The sequence below is a fragment of the Neltuma alba genome, unplaced genomic scaffold (genome assembly GCF_004799145.2).
Source record: "Neltuma alba isolate B1F8T4 unplaced genomic scaffold, ASM479914v2 tig00006651_pilon, whole genome shotgun sequence".
NCBI classification, from domain to species: Eukaryota; Viridiplantae; Streptophyta; class Magnoliopsida; order Fabales; family Fabaceae; genus Neltuma; species Neltuma alba.
Window position 1 is genome coordinate 2,589 of NW_021634529.1, and position 14,568 is coordinate 17,156.

The window sequence follows — 14,568 nt, forward strand, 5'->3', positions numbered from 1 at the left end:
TTGTTCCACTAAAACATAGATCAACTATCAGTCCACAAAGAAATCAAAATCCTAACCTAGGAAATTCATAAAAGCAACGTACTAGTGGATTGAAATATGAAAACTAACAAATTTCCTAATATAAACATAAATTCAAGTCACGCTATCTTGTCCTTGGGAAAAAAGAGAACTAGCCACACATATGGCTAGATAACACCATAATGATAAAAAGAAAATAATAAAAAGAAGACAGTAAAACAACCAAACACAAGAGGCAGCCAAATATATGCTTGTGCTTGTGTAGTGTAGATGGCTTCATTTTTCTCTAAGGCTTCCTTAATCCCCTTTTATAGCACTTGAACTTATCCTAGTTGGATGAGGAAATCCTTAAGACTTCTAGTTTGATCTTTTATCTTCTTTTATCTTATAATCTTGATAGAACTTTGGATTTGAATTCTCTGAGTTTGATATGATCTTTATGGCAGCCAAAGGAAAAAAGCTTTTGAATTTAAATAATATTAGATAAAAGGATAATATTTCAAATTTGAATAAAGATATGGTGGTAAGATGAATTAGGGTTAGGGTTTAGAAAGAGGATAAAAATGATAATGTGGCTATTTGGAGAATTAAATGAATAATGGAATATGAATAAAATATTTATTCAAATTCACAATATGATAAAAGAATTATTCATAAAAGAAATTAATTATTCAAACTCTTTAATTTGTGGTGAAAAATAAGAGATATTTTAGCTGAATATTTTAAATAATTTCCAATTAGATAATTGGAAACTTCTCTTTTAACGCCACATGACTATCACAAATATAGCTTTCATAGGGTCCATGTTTTGCTTAACAGAATATTTTCCGGAATCAAAACAAAGATACCTTTCAAAAGAGAAATTATAAAAATATAATAAAAACACACTTTTAAGCAATTAATTTACATAATTTTCTTAATTCAAAATATAAGTATCTTCTGCATTTTAAACCCTTTAAACATTATAAAATCCTTTAGTTATATATAAAAATATATTATAAAATAGGGATATATTACTAAGCTTGAAAATTAGTTATTCGCCTTTTATAAAAAAAACCAAAAGAAGTATACATGAGTCATGGTATCTTTTAAGCTACAAATTCTCTGTCACTTGACTCTTTCTTTTTTAAACACGCAAATAATATCGATGTTGATGATAGCTTGCTTATTCTCCCAAATGGATTATGTCAGTCAAAATAAATTTTTTTTTTTTTGTCTTCCGTCATTTTTATTAAGTTTAACCTACTTTTTTGCCGCTATATTGAGTTTTGATTTTTATCCAGTCTTTGCTGATAGGTCATGTTAGTCAGCTGTCCATGTCAACCTATTTTACGATGTTATCACTAAATAAACGAAGTTAATACCATTAAGCTCTTATACAGGTCCCTATGAAACCATAGGGACCAACATTACAAATACATAAAGTACAGTACAGAAAACAATGAAAACTCATCAAAAGTATAACAACATGTTGTGGGTTTAACCCTAACTAATTAATTTTCTTTATCGATATAAATTACTAGTTAAATAGCTCTTATGCTTAGCACAAGCTGACTTGCCTAAGAGGCAAACAATACGTCGACCTATACTAGTTAATTATATATATTGAATATTGATATTGTAGTATCGTATTCCTATCATATCATGTCCTGTAGTTATGTCAGTGCTCGTTAGTTCCAAGCAATTGGGAAAGGAGTACAAGGGGCCTTGAGATGAGATCAACAAGCATCCAAGTATTAAAATCGGAGGTTCAGAAACCTCGTGTGCGATTCTTTAAATTAAAGAAACATATACTTTTTGAGACCCCAGTATACTATTTACATATATCAGCAGATTTGCAGAAAACAAATCACACATTTCAGGACAAAGAAAAAGGAGAAAACAGGAGTAACAAACTAAGTGCACAATGCGATTCCAGGTCCTTAATAATCTTCAACAGATGCTCTTCTGATGAGCCTAATGTTAGGAATCAGCGGTCATTAGAGAAGAAATGGGTGATACACAGGGAAACCAGTACCTGCGTTTACCGTCTCTATGACCATCATCAATCATTGCAAGTCCTTCCTGCATCAATAAAAAGTATTTCTTTACCATTCCATGAACTTGGGTTGGTTGATGCATGTTTTAATAAGTTACGAAGAAGGAAAGAAGCTGACAAAATAAAATGGTTAGAAAACTTACTTTAAGTAAGGTCTCAAGGGCATCGATAGTGCGACCTGGAGTCCAAGATAGCCGTCTCCCCACTTCCTCAACAGTCACAAAACCTTGAGCCTGAAGTGCAGAAGAATCCATGGAAATGTTAGAAGACAACAAATCTTTCTGAATTAGCAAACCGATTGCACAATGAGGCTTTTGCTACACTTGGTAAGTGATCATTCTAAGTTTGTTCATGCTTTCCACATTCAGATATGAATTTTACATAAAGTTTAATCGAGCCAGTTCAGTGACATCATTTGGTAATCATGCTCCAGAGCACCACTAAGAATATTTCTCAAGAGATCGCTGGCAATATATTGGAATTGAACTTTACATCATAAAAATTTAGCACCAATATGACTTGTATCAAAGTTGTCATGATAGTCAGACATAACCATTGAAGAGTTAGGAATTTTCCTTCATTTCTTACATCAAAACTTCAGACTTCATTAAGATTATTTTACAAGAAGGTTGGTCATGGATAAATTCCTGATACTGTCCTTTTTTTGGCTGCTAAGAGAATCCTCAACAAGTTAGGTCTGAACCTTTATTTGGTGATGCTTTCCAAGTTAATTTAAGAAATCAGATTTAACCTCTTTAAGATATTTATCCTATGGACACATTGGGTTTTACCAAGCATGTTCAAGAAAATTCATGACAACAGCAGGTCAAAAAGTCCATAACTCAGAAGAAAACAGTTCTAACCTGAGCAAGTTCTAGAATTTCATTGTGGTCTTTGTTTAGCTCAGTGGGAACTGAACGAACAAGTTTTTTCTTCCCAACAGAAATAACTTCAAAACCACTACCCAGCACCTGAAGTTCATGTAACAAAAGTCAAACATCTGCCTACAAGGATCGATGCAATGAAAAATAACCACATAGGATAAGTAAAGAAGGCACAGAGTTAGGGTCCTAATGTGACAACTAATCGATTCTTGGTTGGATGTACAAATCAATGAATTACTAAGAGAACATCAAGTTTTTAGTCTCATGCAACTCTTCTGTTTTCCTTTATTTCTTTTCCTTTAGGATAAAAGAAGCCATAAAGAGATGAGAAAGCACTAGAAGGCTAAGACAAGCTTCTATCAAAGAAAAAGAAAAAAACAGCAGCTAAAATTTAAAAAAAAAAAAATCTTTTGAATCATGCTAGATTTATTCTTCTTTTCAATAGTCACTATCATAGAAGTTGAATTTTGGAGTTTGATCAACATAAAAGGGCTCTGGTAGCCTGACAGAACCATATATATCAGTTCCCATTCTAAGTGTAGGTAACGAGGACATTAGAGGAAATTTATATTATAATAATTTTTTAGATGTGAATAAAGAGATTAAGTAGTGGTTAGTGACTTGATATCAACCACAGAACAGGTTAGGAGGATTAGAACAGAAAAGGCTCAAAGGAAAGCTTACAGCCCTACGCTATGACTGGATACAAGTTCAACACAAGAAAAATCATGTAACCAAAGTCTTAATTACTGTATCAACTTTAGATTCATAACTCCAATAATTATACTCAAATTTATGGGCAAGCTGAAATATAAGACCTTCAGCTTACTGATAGCACGCAGACAATCATCCTCAGAAACAGATCCACGATCACTTTTTCGTCGCTGACAAAGTAAACGACAGAGTTCTTGCAGGTTGATCAGTCCTCCATTGTGGGCTCTAGTGGCCAGGCAGATATCCACTATTTGAACTCCTGATAAGCCAAGCAGTTTATCTTAGTAAAGATGTTATTAAATGACAGAATCTAAGTTTGATAGATTAATAACAAAATGACAAATATTTATACAAAATGAAAACAATAAACAGCTTTATAATTATAGGAAATTAGATTATATCATAATGTGAAAAGATTTACTGATGATATAGACAAAACATAATTGAGATTACTTAATTTAGTGGATAGTTGGTATGTGCAGTGTAACATTGAAAGCTCATAGTCGGGGATTTATCCAATGGTCTCCTGCCACTATATGCTAGCACACGGTTCTTAAACACTGAAAATATTCTTTACATCTCACTCTTTCCCCGCAAGCAGCTCTGGAAATATGAAGATTCATTGCTATGTTTGCTACCCAAGGTGTCTGAATTGGCCCAGTTATGTTTCTTTACCAAAATAAGTTTAGCTAGTAATCGAATTTATATTTTGTTCTATGATATTCAACATACCCTCCTATAAGTTGCAAATTATCAGAAATAGCCTGTGAAGATTACTACAGAAAAGAATGAGTATATACACAGGAGAAGTATTTGGTGGAAAGGAACCAAGACTAAGAATTTTTTTTACCAAGTTCATAATAGAAGTCGCCAATTCCCAGTAGCTCTGCCCAGAAACCTTTATTTGAAGCTAAGGGATCTACTCCAACTTTAGCACACATCTCATGAAATTGTGATCTGAACGCAGGGTTCTTGCGGATGTCACTCTGAACAAGTAATATTAAATATTATTGTGACTTATTCAATAATACATTATAGAGGATTTCACAGCGAGGCTGCATTACAAGGCCATGGCATGAGGTATAAACAGCACAAGTCATTAGTTAATCATTCCCTTGAAGCTCCAAGATGTCTAAACCAGTTAAGCTTTCAGGAAAGTAGAAAACTTTAAAGCTGAAGATTCAGAAGGGATTTGATTTATAAAACTATTTACATTGGCAGATATGCCACTTAATGATGGAATTGAAGTAGGCAATTTATCAACAGAAGATTATAGACTCCAATAATTAGTGCAAAATGCTTTTGTTTCAAAGAAACAAATACAAAACAATCAACTGATCTATAGGGGTAACAGAATGGGAAGGGAAAGAATGAAACTGAATCTGAATCCAAACATTTATCCATGTGTCAAGGGGGAAAAAAACATGTATCCATTAACTGCAGAACGGAACTATACCTTATGATAAGGTCAAAAGCCTTTGAGGTTTCATCACCATCATCTACCATTATGATATTACATTCATCCAATTTCTTGTCTTCCTCTCCTACTCTTGTACAATTCAAATACACATTACTAAAAGCAGCTGTGTTTGCACTTTACACACACTTCTTTTGAATTCCTATCCAAATTAAACATGGTATGAATCCCATAATCAAAAGTGGTCTCATAAAGTAACAATTCGTTTGTTTTTAAATCAAGTAAATAAATAAGAAACTGACAAAAACACTGATATTGAACTGAAACCAGCCATTTGGTGCACCAAATGTAAGTTTCCACAAACCCCAGAACAAAAAACTTAACTCTTCAAGTCAAAGCTAATTACACGAAAGGAAGAAAAGGACAGGCCTTATGCTTGCGAGCAAACTCCTCAAGCTGGGATCGGAATGTTGCAAGCTGCCCCTTCATCATATCGGTTTTAATCTTGGCCACATTTTCACCCACCAGGCGAAATTGATTCCTCGCAGCAGCAGCATTTTGTAAGCCTCCGATTCCAGGCTTTCTTCTCATCCTCTCTGATGTGTAACTGTAATTGAAGGAAGTTAGTTACAATTGATAATCTTAAGAATCAAATTCAAAACCCTTAAATTCAGACCAAAGCATCGCAAAGAAGGAAAGGAAAGGATGAGTGTTGGACAATTGTAATGAAGAATGAGAGAGTAAGCGGGGGAAAGAAGGAGAATGGGAGAGAAGATAGAGAAGAACAGAGAAGAGAAGAGAAGAGAGGCAAAAAGAGATATGGGAGAGGTAGAAAGGAAACTCTATTCCATCCACTTATTACTATTCACAAGTCCAATATAACTTGCTCAATCCCCTTTATTATAGGCTTAAGGACTAGTTAACTAACTTCCTTTTATTACAACTTCATAATACATATCAATACCCTCCACAAAGATACCACTGTTGCCCCTAATCACAACTTATCCAATCCCCTTTCTTTATAGCAGCATCGTGTCCTATTCAGTCCAGAATTTATTTATTTATTTTTTTTGGGGAAAACAAAATCATACTTCAGCTGGGATGGGCCAATTAAAATCTCAAATTATTGGACAAACTAACCATACTTAGCTGGGCCAATTACAATCTCAAGTAATTGGACAGGAATAATATAATATTTCCCCTAATTTTCAGTGCGAAGGAGGCATGTATAATTATATATACATAAAATCAGAGAATTATGAATATAAATGTGGGACAAACTGCACGAGCCGCGAGGCATGAAAATCCTCAGAGGCATGATTTGTATCCGATTCCAAACACAATAATTCTCACATAAAAATCCCTCTTCGATTCCTTCCTGTTATATGTGCGTGAGTGTATGCATTCATGGCCTAAAAAGATATCAAATCTTCCATTTCCAGCACAGACCAAAAATAACAACTTTAAATCTTCAATCTCCATCTCTTTCCTCTAGTAGACCAGCACATATTTGGATCACCACGCCCATTAACTCATTATCAGATTACTGTTCAAGAAAAAGCCTTTACTACAAGGGTTAAACAAGAATTTGTCTAGTTCAAGAGAACATTAGAATCAATTATAGTTTTAATTCGCATTAGCGACCGTAATGGGAAGGCGAACACCAAACAAATTTATCAGGTAGATTAGATATACGCACTATAAGCCAACGAAGACTGAAAATATTGGTACTGCATATAATAAATAAGCAAGACTCTTACATCCCCAAATACGAGTATATGACTCCAAAAGACAGGACAGTGGGAGAGAGTCGAAAAGCTTACAGGTGGGGGTGAGAGGCGATGGGCCGACGGCAAGAATGATAGGTCGAGAGCGATGGCGGAGAGGAAAGTCAAAAGCTGGGAAACGATGTCTGCGTGCGATTTTCGAGGAGCGAGATCGGAGCTGGAGGCGAGAGTGAGTAGTCCGAAAGATGAGCAAGCGACAATGCATCTCGCCCCGCCCCTGCCCCGGGGAGAAATTCTTAAGTGAACCTAGAGTGCCATGTAATATGCGATCTGTCCAGTCAGGAAAAAACAACTCACTCCATGATAATCTACCTGGCAGCGACCTATTCACATTATTAAGTTAATTAATAATAATTTTCATAATTCACAATTCAAAAAAAAAAAAAAAAATTGCCCTAGCGTCTCTTTCTCTCCCATCTCTCCCTCCCTACATCCCTCTCTGCCCGACGTCGCAAGAGTGCCATGGGGATCGAACCATCATCGACCATCAGCACTCTCAATGTCGATTACTCTGGACTAATTACTTAGAGGGTTGGTCGCTTCTCTCTCGCCATTGATTATGCAAGGGGCTTCTCTTTTTATGCCGAGTTTTACGATCCTCAAATTAGTCTAGGGCATAGGTGAACTTCCTCAATCTGGTGGTTGTCTTCTTACTGTCCCCCCTCTTTTTCTTCCTCTCAAGTCCTGGGTTTCTTTGATTCAATCTAGATCTTACGCGATTCCCTCCCTAAATAATCCTATTAAGGTTTTCGGTACCAATTTCATTCCAACAGCTCAAAATTTCTATGTTCCTTTATTTGCCTTTCGTTTTGTTCAGGGAGTTACTTTGTTCTGAGTATTCGAGAATTAGCGAAGAAAAGCAATAAATATTGCGAAAGACCATGAATATTGCAATTCCATATGATGGGTATGCTTGAAATTTGTAAATTTGTATAGTCTCCTGATATTCTCAGGGTTCACGTTGGCCCACTGCTCACATGAAATGCTTTAGAGTGTGTTTGGTTGGAGTGGAGGGGAGGGGAGGGGAGCCAAAATGAGCCCCTCCCCTCGGTTAAAAATTTTGGAGGGGAGGGGACCCCTTCCCTCCCATTTTGACTTCCCTCCAAATTGGAGGTTTTTGGAGGAGAGCCAAAATTTTGGACCTTTATGTCCTTATGGTTTTTTTAATATTCCACTTCTACCCATAAAATATATATAATATATTTCAAATAAAAAATATATTATCCTAAGTAAAAAAATAAAAAATATATACAGATTATAATTAAAAATTAAAATAAAAAAAATTATTTAAATAAAAATTAAATATATAAAATTAATTGTTTTTTATAAATATATTATTTATTAAATATATTTTAAAGCTGGAAAAAAAGATAGCCTAAAGAAGATAAAATTTCATTTTTCTTAGAACATATAAAATTTGTTAATTTGATTATTTTAAATATATTATTATATTAATTAGAATAAAAAATTATTATACCATTTTTAATACACATATTAACATGATAAGACTGAAATAGAGAAAAGACCTGAAGGTTTAAGAGTTATTCTGGGATCTAAAAAGCTGAAGATAACTCTTAAACCTTCAGATTTTCATCCTCGTCCAAGGCCACAATAATCTTCACAAATCTGGTTTTCTGTAATGTGATGCTATCAAAGTGTGGTGTAATACCTAATAGAGAAAAGACATACAATCAATAAAAATATGTTTCATGAATCTAGTTTTGGGCAACACCCAAAATATATAATATGACAGCAAATACATAATGCTGTCAAAATATACTATTTTGATGTTGTTAAAATATACTTTATAGGGGACCACAAACAAAGCTTCGTTTTGATTGCTATCCGTGTATTCAAGGGGGTCAAAAGTACAAATATATCCAACTTGACTATATATTAAAAGAGCTAAGAACCAAAAAACATCCAGCTTGCAAGGTATACATCATGTCTTCTACCCATTTTTCTTGACTATACATCAAAAGAACTGGGCATCAAAAAAATCCAGCTCGAAGCCATTTACTGGTTTACTTTCCAGCATATAAAAGTACAAATAACATGAGAGCGAAAGAATCTTCTTTCATTGGCTTCACTTTAAATGCTTGAAGGTAATTACTTGTTTTGTGCAAACGTAGTTGTTGGCCTCCAAATTGCTGAATGTACTTCCTAAAAATGCATTGAAATAAATTCAAAATAATATAATTAATTGACATATCTTAGAAAGATGAAGTTATTATAATAGCGTAACTAGTTGAAATATATCTGATTTAAATTGCTGCTCATATCGATCATGTGAAATGGGCTTCTAATATTCCAAGAACCATAAAAGACATGTGGAATCATAGAATGACTTGTTGGAACAAGATGAGTAGAATTGGCCTATAATATAATACAATTATATTCAGTAAGTATAATTAAATAACTGTCATGTCTATTAATTTTGTAGGCATATTTATTTTACCTGATAAGTGTAACCACTATTTTGGGGAACAAAAACTTGTTCTGATACTGTTGAAGTAACATGTTCTACTCCTTTTTGTTTTTCTACCAAAAAAAATAAATTTGGAAACAAATAACTAATATATATACATAACACAAATACTTAAAAAAATTATATTTTACTTGATTTTCGCTACTTTTCAAAATGACCCTTTCTTCTACCACTTCCACTCCCTTTTGGTTTTGCTCTTGGTGGATCAAGAATTTGATCTATTTTTTGAGATACATCTTGATTGTGGGCACGAATTTCTTTACTCATTTCCATATTGCTGCTTTGATTCAAATTACATAGATGTTCCTGAACTTTTAGGGATCCATTCTTGATAACATCCCACATGATATTTTGAGTTTCCTTGTGATCTTGTGAGGCCAACACCAGGTTATAAACTAACTGCATAATAGAATTGCTGTAGACAATTTTTGGATCTTCACTACTTGCACATTGTTCTTTATGTTGACAATCAATAAACTTTGCACTCTTTGACCATCTCTTCAAGAAGTATTTATTTGGTACTCTAACCACACAATTAATGTTATAAACTCTCAATGCATGTGAACAAAGAATACCTATAGATTCAAATTTTTTGCAGCTACAAATAACATCCTCATTAGATGAGTCAAATTGGACAAGCCATCTTTTTTACTCTTTTCCTTCCTTCCACAACTCATAATAAAAAATATTCCCATCCCTTTTAATTTCTCTAAACAAAATCCCCACTCCATCCAAATATTCCTTCTCAAACAATTTAAAAATCTTTTTAGTATCAACTTTTGATGCATAAGATAAAGTCTTATTACTGTTGATAGCGCATGAAGGAATGCCTTCACTATTGTGAAAATCTTCTTCACTTTCAGCGCTTCTCCATTTTCCACCATCTTCTTAAAAGCTAAGAAAATTATGTAAGAGAAGTTTTTTTTTTTGTAGAGATATCACCCAAAACACTATTACTGCTCTCACTCCTTTGAGAAGATTTTTATATTTGCAAAAAAAACATATCTTTGCCAAATGCAGTTGACCATTTTTGCCTAATTACATACATTCTATTCAGTCAACTATGGTTATTGAGGCTAAATCTCTTAATCATTTCATCCCATGTGAGTTCAAATTCCTCTTCTGAGTCACACTGTTTCATGCACTTCTGAAATAAAGATTGGAACTCTTTGTCAGAGTTCAAACGACCTAAATGAGATGGGGCGTTTTTAGATATATGCCACAAGCGCAAGCAATGCCGTGTATTAGGAAATATCTTCTCAATTGCTTTAGCCATGGCAGCATCTTGATCAATGACAATATTTTGTGGTGGTTGGTTTCCCATGGAAATCAAAAATTGTTCAAACAACCATTCAAAAGATTCTGCTGATTCATTCATCAAAAAGGCACAACCAAACATTACATTTTGCCAATGATGATTTATCCCAACAAATGGCCCACAAATTAAATCATATTTATTTGTGCGATAAGTTGTGTCAAAAACCACCACGTCTCTAAAACAATCATAATCAATTGTCGATCTCCCATCCCTCCAAAAAACACTTGTCAAATGCAATTCATGATCAAATTGAACACTATAGTAAAACATTGGATCTTTAGCTTGACAACTTCGTAATAGATTAACTAAACTTTTTCCATCCCCAGCTTCTATCACTTTCAACTTTTGTTTATTGACAAAATTATAGCAATCTTTTTTTGAAAATCCAATATTATCAAAACCATGTGTTTCTTCACCCAAATAACTCCACACATCCTTAGTTCTAATTCCAGTAGTTACCATAGAACTAATAAGTTCACCCTTCACTGTAGGAATATTCCTAGCCGAATGCATCAAATGCCTATGCTCTTGTTTCACAAATTCATGGTTATGCTCAATAATTAATTTGGTGATTTTCCACAAACCATCTAATTAAACAGTAAACTGAACCATGGCCTAACAATTTGTCCTTGCATTCATTTTAGTAAATGAACTACTGTTGCATTCTTCTAAATATTTAGATCCTTGTTTTGAGCACACATAATCCTTTGTATGAATCTTGTTAGTCCCAGCAACATAGATTTGTTTTGATTTTCTCACTGAAAAACCCAATTGATATGCATGTCTTGTATATAAAGTATAAGCTTCATCTTCATAATTTACAACTTGACCCAAATAAATATTTTCAACACCAGAATTATATGTATCTTCAAAGCTAGAACTAGTCGGGGATTTTTCTTTTTCCCTCTTATCTAACTCTTATTCATTTGCTATTTTCATTTTGCACAAAATTAAAACAACTTCAAAATCTCCATAAAACTATTCTATAATAAAAGTTAATTAAATCACAAACACTTTTTGTTGGGAAAAACAAAGAAAACTTTTTCCCCAAAACATACACTCATATATAAAAGCAAATAAGATCCCAAAACATGAGTACACAATTATAAAGTAAATTTCTCATTAGAACCCCCATTTTAAACATATACAGGAGACAATAAAGCTTCCAATTTTGAATACTGTAACAATATTCAAGACTAATTTAACAGTATAATCATAATATGAAGATTATTTATTTTGTTAGATGTATTGCAGCATATTTATTTATAGATCTACTTGCGTGATCATGCGAAGCTCCCTCTTCCCAAGTTTCGATTTCCATGATGCAGAGGTTAATGGTTGAAAAAGCTTATTTTACTTGTTTGCTTGCTACAGGCTCAACATATCGTCTTTTTAGTCATGGAATGAGAGGGGGGGAATGAGAGGTAGTGGGAGGCGCACGCAGGAAATGAAAAGCCAATGGAGCTCTTTTTCTCTTTTTTCACGAATTTTTTCTTTAAATTTTTGCATCTGCTAGCTAATATTTAAAAAGTGCCATATCATATTAAAATAATGTGAGTTGTTTTTTCCTGATTGGACAGACCACAGATTACATGGTACTCTAGGTTCACCTAAGAATTTCTCCACCTAGGGGGGGCATGAGAGTTGCGGATTCCAGGATTAAGCAGCAGTACAATTTTTTAAAATTTTTTTTATATTTATAAATTATTCTCATATATTTTTTATCTTTTTTATTAAGGGATAGAAAGGGAAAAAGACAGAAAAATGACAAATTAACTTGGGAATAATAGAAACATCCGCTGAATTTGCAAAATCCCATTTTGGTCACATAAGACCAAATTGGGACTATCATGTTAAAGGAAAAGACCAAATTGCTTTTTATTTTATTTATTGTTTTCAAAATACCAAAGCTCTCACAGGCCGGCCAGTTGCCGGAGCTCCGGAGGCGACAGTCACTGAAGCTCCTGTGACTGGCCGACAATTGGTCATTAGAGCTCCGACGACTGGTCGATAATTGATCACTGGAGCTCCAGCGATCGGAAACAATTTCTCTGAAAATTTTTACAACTTCAGTATAATTGTTAATTACTTTTGTAACGTTATTAACAACTTTAGTATAACAATTAACAACAGGTTTTCTAAGAAATTCAACAAGCTCTAGCAGTCGGAAACAATTTTTTTAAAAATTTCTATAATTTCAGTATAACAATTAACAACTTTTATAACACTATTAACAACTTTAGTATATCAGCTAATAACAGGTTTTTCAGGAAATTCAACAATTGGTCGCTGAAGCCCTGGTAGTCGAAAACAATTTTTTTGAAAATTTTTACAATTTCAGTATAACGGTTAACAACTTTTGTAACGCTATTAACAACTTTAGTATAGCGGTTAACAACAAGTTTTTGAGTTTGTTAACGATGTTACTGAAGTTGCAAAAATGCTACTTTTTGAATTTCTCAAAAAATTTGTTACTAACTGCTATATTAAAGTTGTTAATAGAGTGACAAAAGTTGTTAACCATTATACTGAAGTTGTAAAAATTTTTCAAAAAAAAGTAGTTGTTAAAGTTATAAAAATGCCATTTTTTTTTGAATTTTTAAGAAAATCTGTTATTAAATGTTATACTGAAGTTGCTAATAGAATTACGAAACTTGTTAACGATATTACTGAAGTTGTAAAAATCCTACTTTTTGAATTTTTCGTAAAACTTATTGTTGACTGCTATACTGAAGTTGTTAATAACATTACAAAAGTTGTTAACCGTTATATTGAAATTGTAAAAATTTTCCAACAAAAAAAAAAGTAGTTGCTGAAGTTGTAAAAATGCCATTTTTTTTAATTTTTAGAAAAACATGTTGTTAAATACTATTCAGAAGTTGTTAATAGAATTATGGAACTTGTTAACGGTATTATTGAAGTTGTAAAAATGCTACTTTTTGAATTTCTCGAAAAACCTGTTGTTAATAAAATTAAAAAAGTTGTTAACAATTATACTGAAGTTATAAAAATTTTCAAAAAAAATTGCTTCCGACGGGCGGAGCTCCAGCGACCAATTGTTGAATTTCTCGAAAAACTTGTTGTTAACTGATGTACTGAAATTGTTAATAGCATTACAAAAGTTGTTAACTGTTATATTGAAATTGTAGAAATTTTCAAAAAAATTCTTTCCGGCCGCCAGTGCTTGTTGAATTTTCCAAAAAAACCTGTTGTTAACTGCTATACTAAAGTTATTAATAGTATTACAAAAGTGGTTAACTGTTATACTGAAGTTATAAAACATTTTGAAAAAAACTGTTTTCGGCCACAGGAACTCTGGCGACTAATTGTTAAATTTTCCAAAAAACCTATTGTTAACTGATATACTGAAGTTGTTAATAGCGTTACAACAGTTGTTAACTATCATACTGAAGTTATAAAAATTTTCAAAAAAATTGTTTCCGGCCAGAGCTTGTTGAATTTCCTAGAAAACCTATTGTTAACTGCTATATTGAAATTGTTAATAGCGTTATAAAAGTGGTTAACTGTTATACTGAAATTGTAAAAATTTTCAAAAAAATTATTTCTGACCGCCGAAGCTCCGGTGACCAATTGTCAGTTGGTTGTCGGAGCTCTAGCGACCAGCCGACCAGTGGGGGCTTTGGTATTTTAAAAACAATAAATAAAATGAAAGGTAATTTGGTCTTTTCTTTTAATATGATAATCCCAATTTGGTCTCATGTGACCAAAATGGGATTTTGTAAATTAGCAAACGTTTCTGTCATTCCCAAGTTAATCTGTCATTTTTTGGTCTTTTTCCCCATAGAAAAAGGGACGGAGAATAAACTCATTAAGGTATTGGTTCAAGAATTAATATATTAGATGGGGTGTCAATCCGATATCAAACTAGTTAGATAAAAATACA

General features: G+C 33.1%; 1 protein-coding gene across 2 annotated transcripts; it reads right to left on the reverse strand.

Moving 5' to 3' along the window:
* Positions 1-1,731: 1,731 nt before the first annotated feature.
* LOC114750792 (vacuolar protein sorting-associated protein 22 homolog 1-like) lies at positions 1,732-6,992 on the reverse strand. Of its 2 annotated transcripts, XM_028939393.1 has the most exons (7): positions 6,895-6,990; positions 5,501-5,678; positions 4,505-4,640; positions 3,759-3,913; positions 2,920-3,027; positions 2,200-2,289; positions 1,732-2,082 (listed from the first exon to the last, which is right to left on the reverse strand). In XM_028939393.1, the coding sequence occupies exons 2-7, from the start codon at positions 5,660-5,662 to the stop codon at positions 1,981-1,983; spliced, it is 753 nt and encodes a 250-aa protein (XP_028795226.1). In that variant the 5' UTR covers positions 5,663-5,678; positions 6,895-6,990; the 3' UTR covers positions 1,732-1,980. The 2 variants fall into 2 exon arrangements, with proteins under 2 accessions (XP_028795226.1, XP_028795227.1); XM_028939394.1 differs by lacking the exon at positions 2,920-3,027 and having other exon boundaries at positions 6,895-6,992.
* Between the last annotated feature and the right edge of the window lie 7,576 nt (positions 6,993-14,568).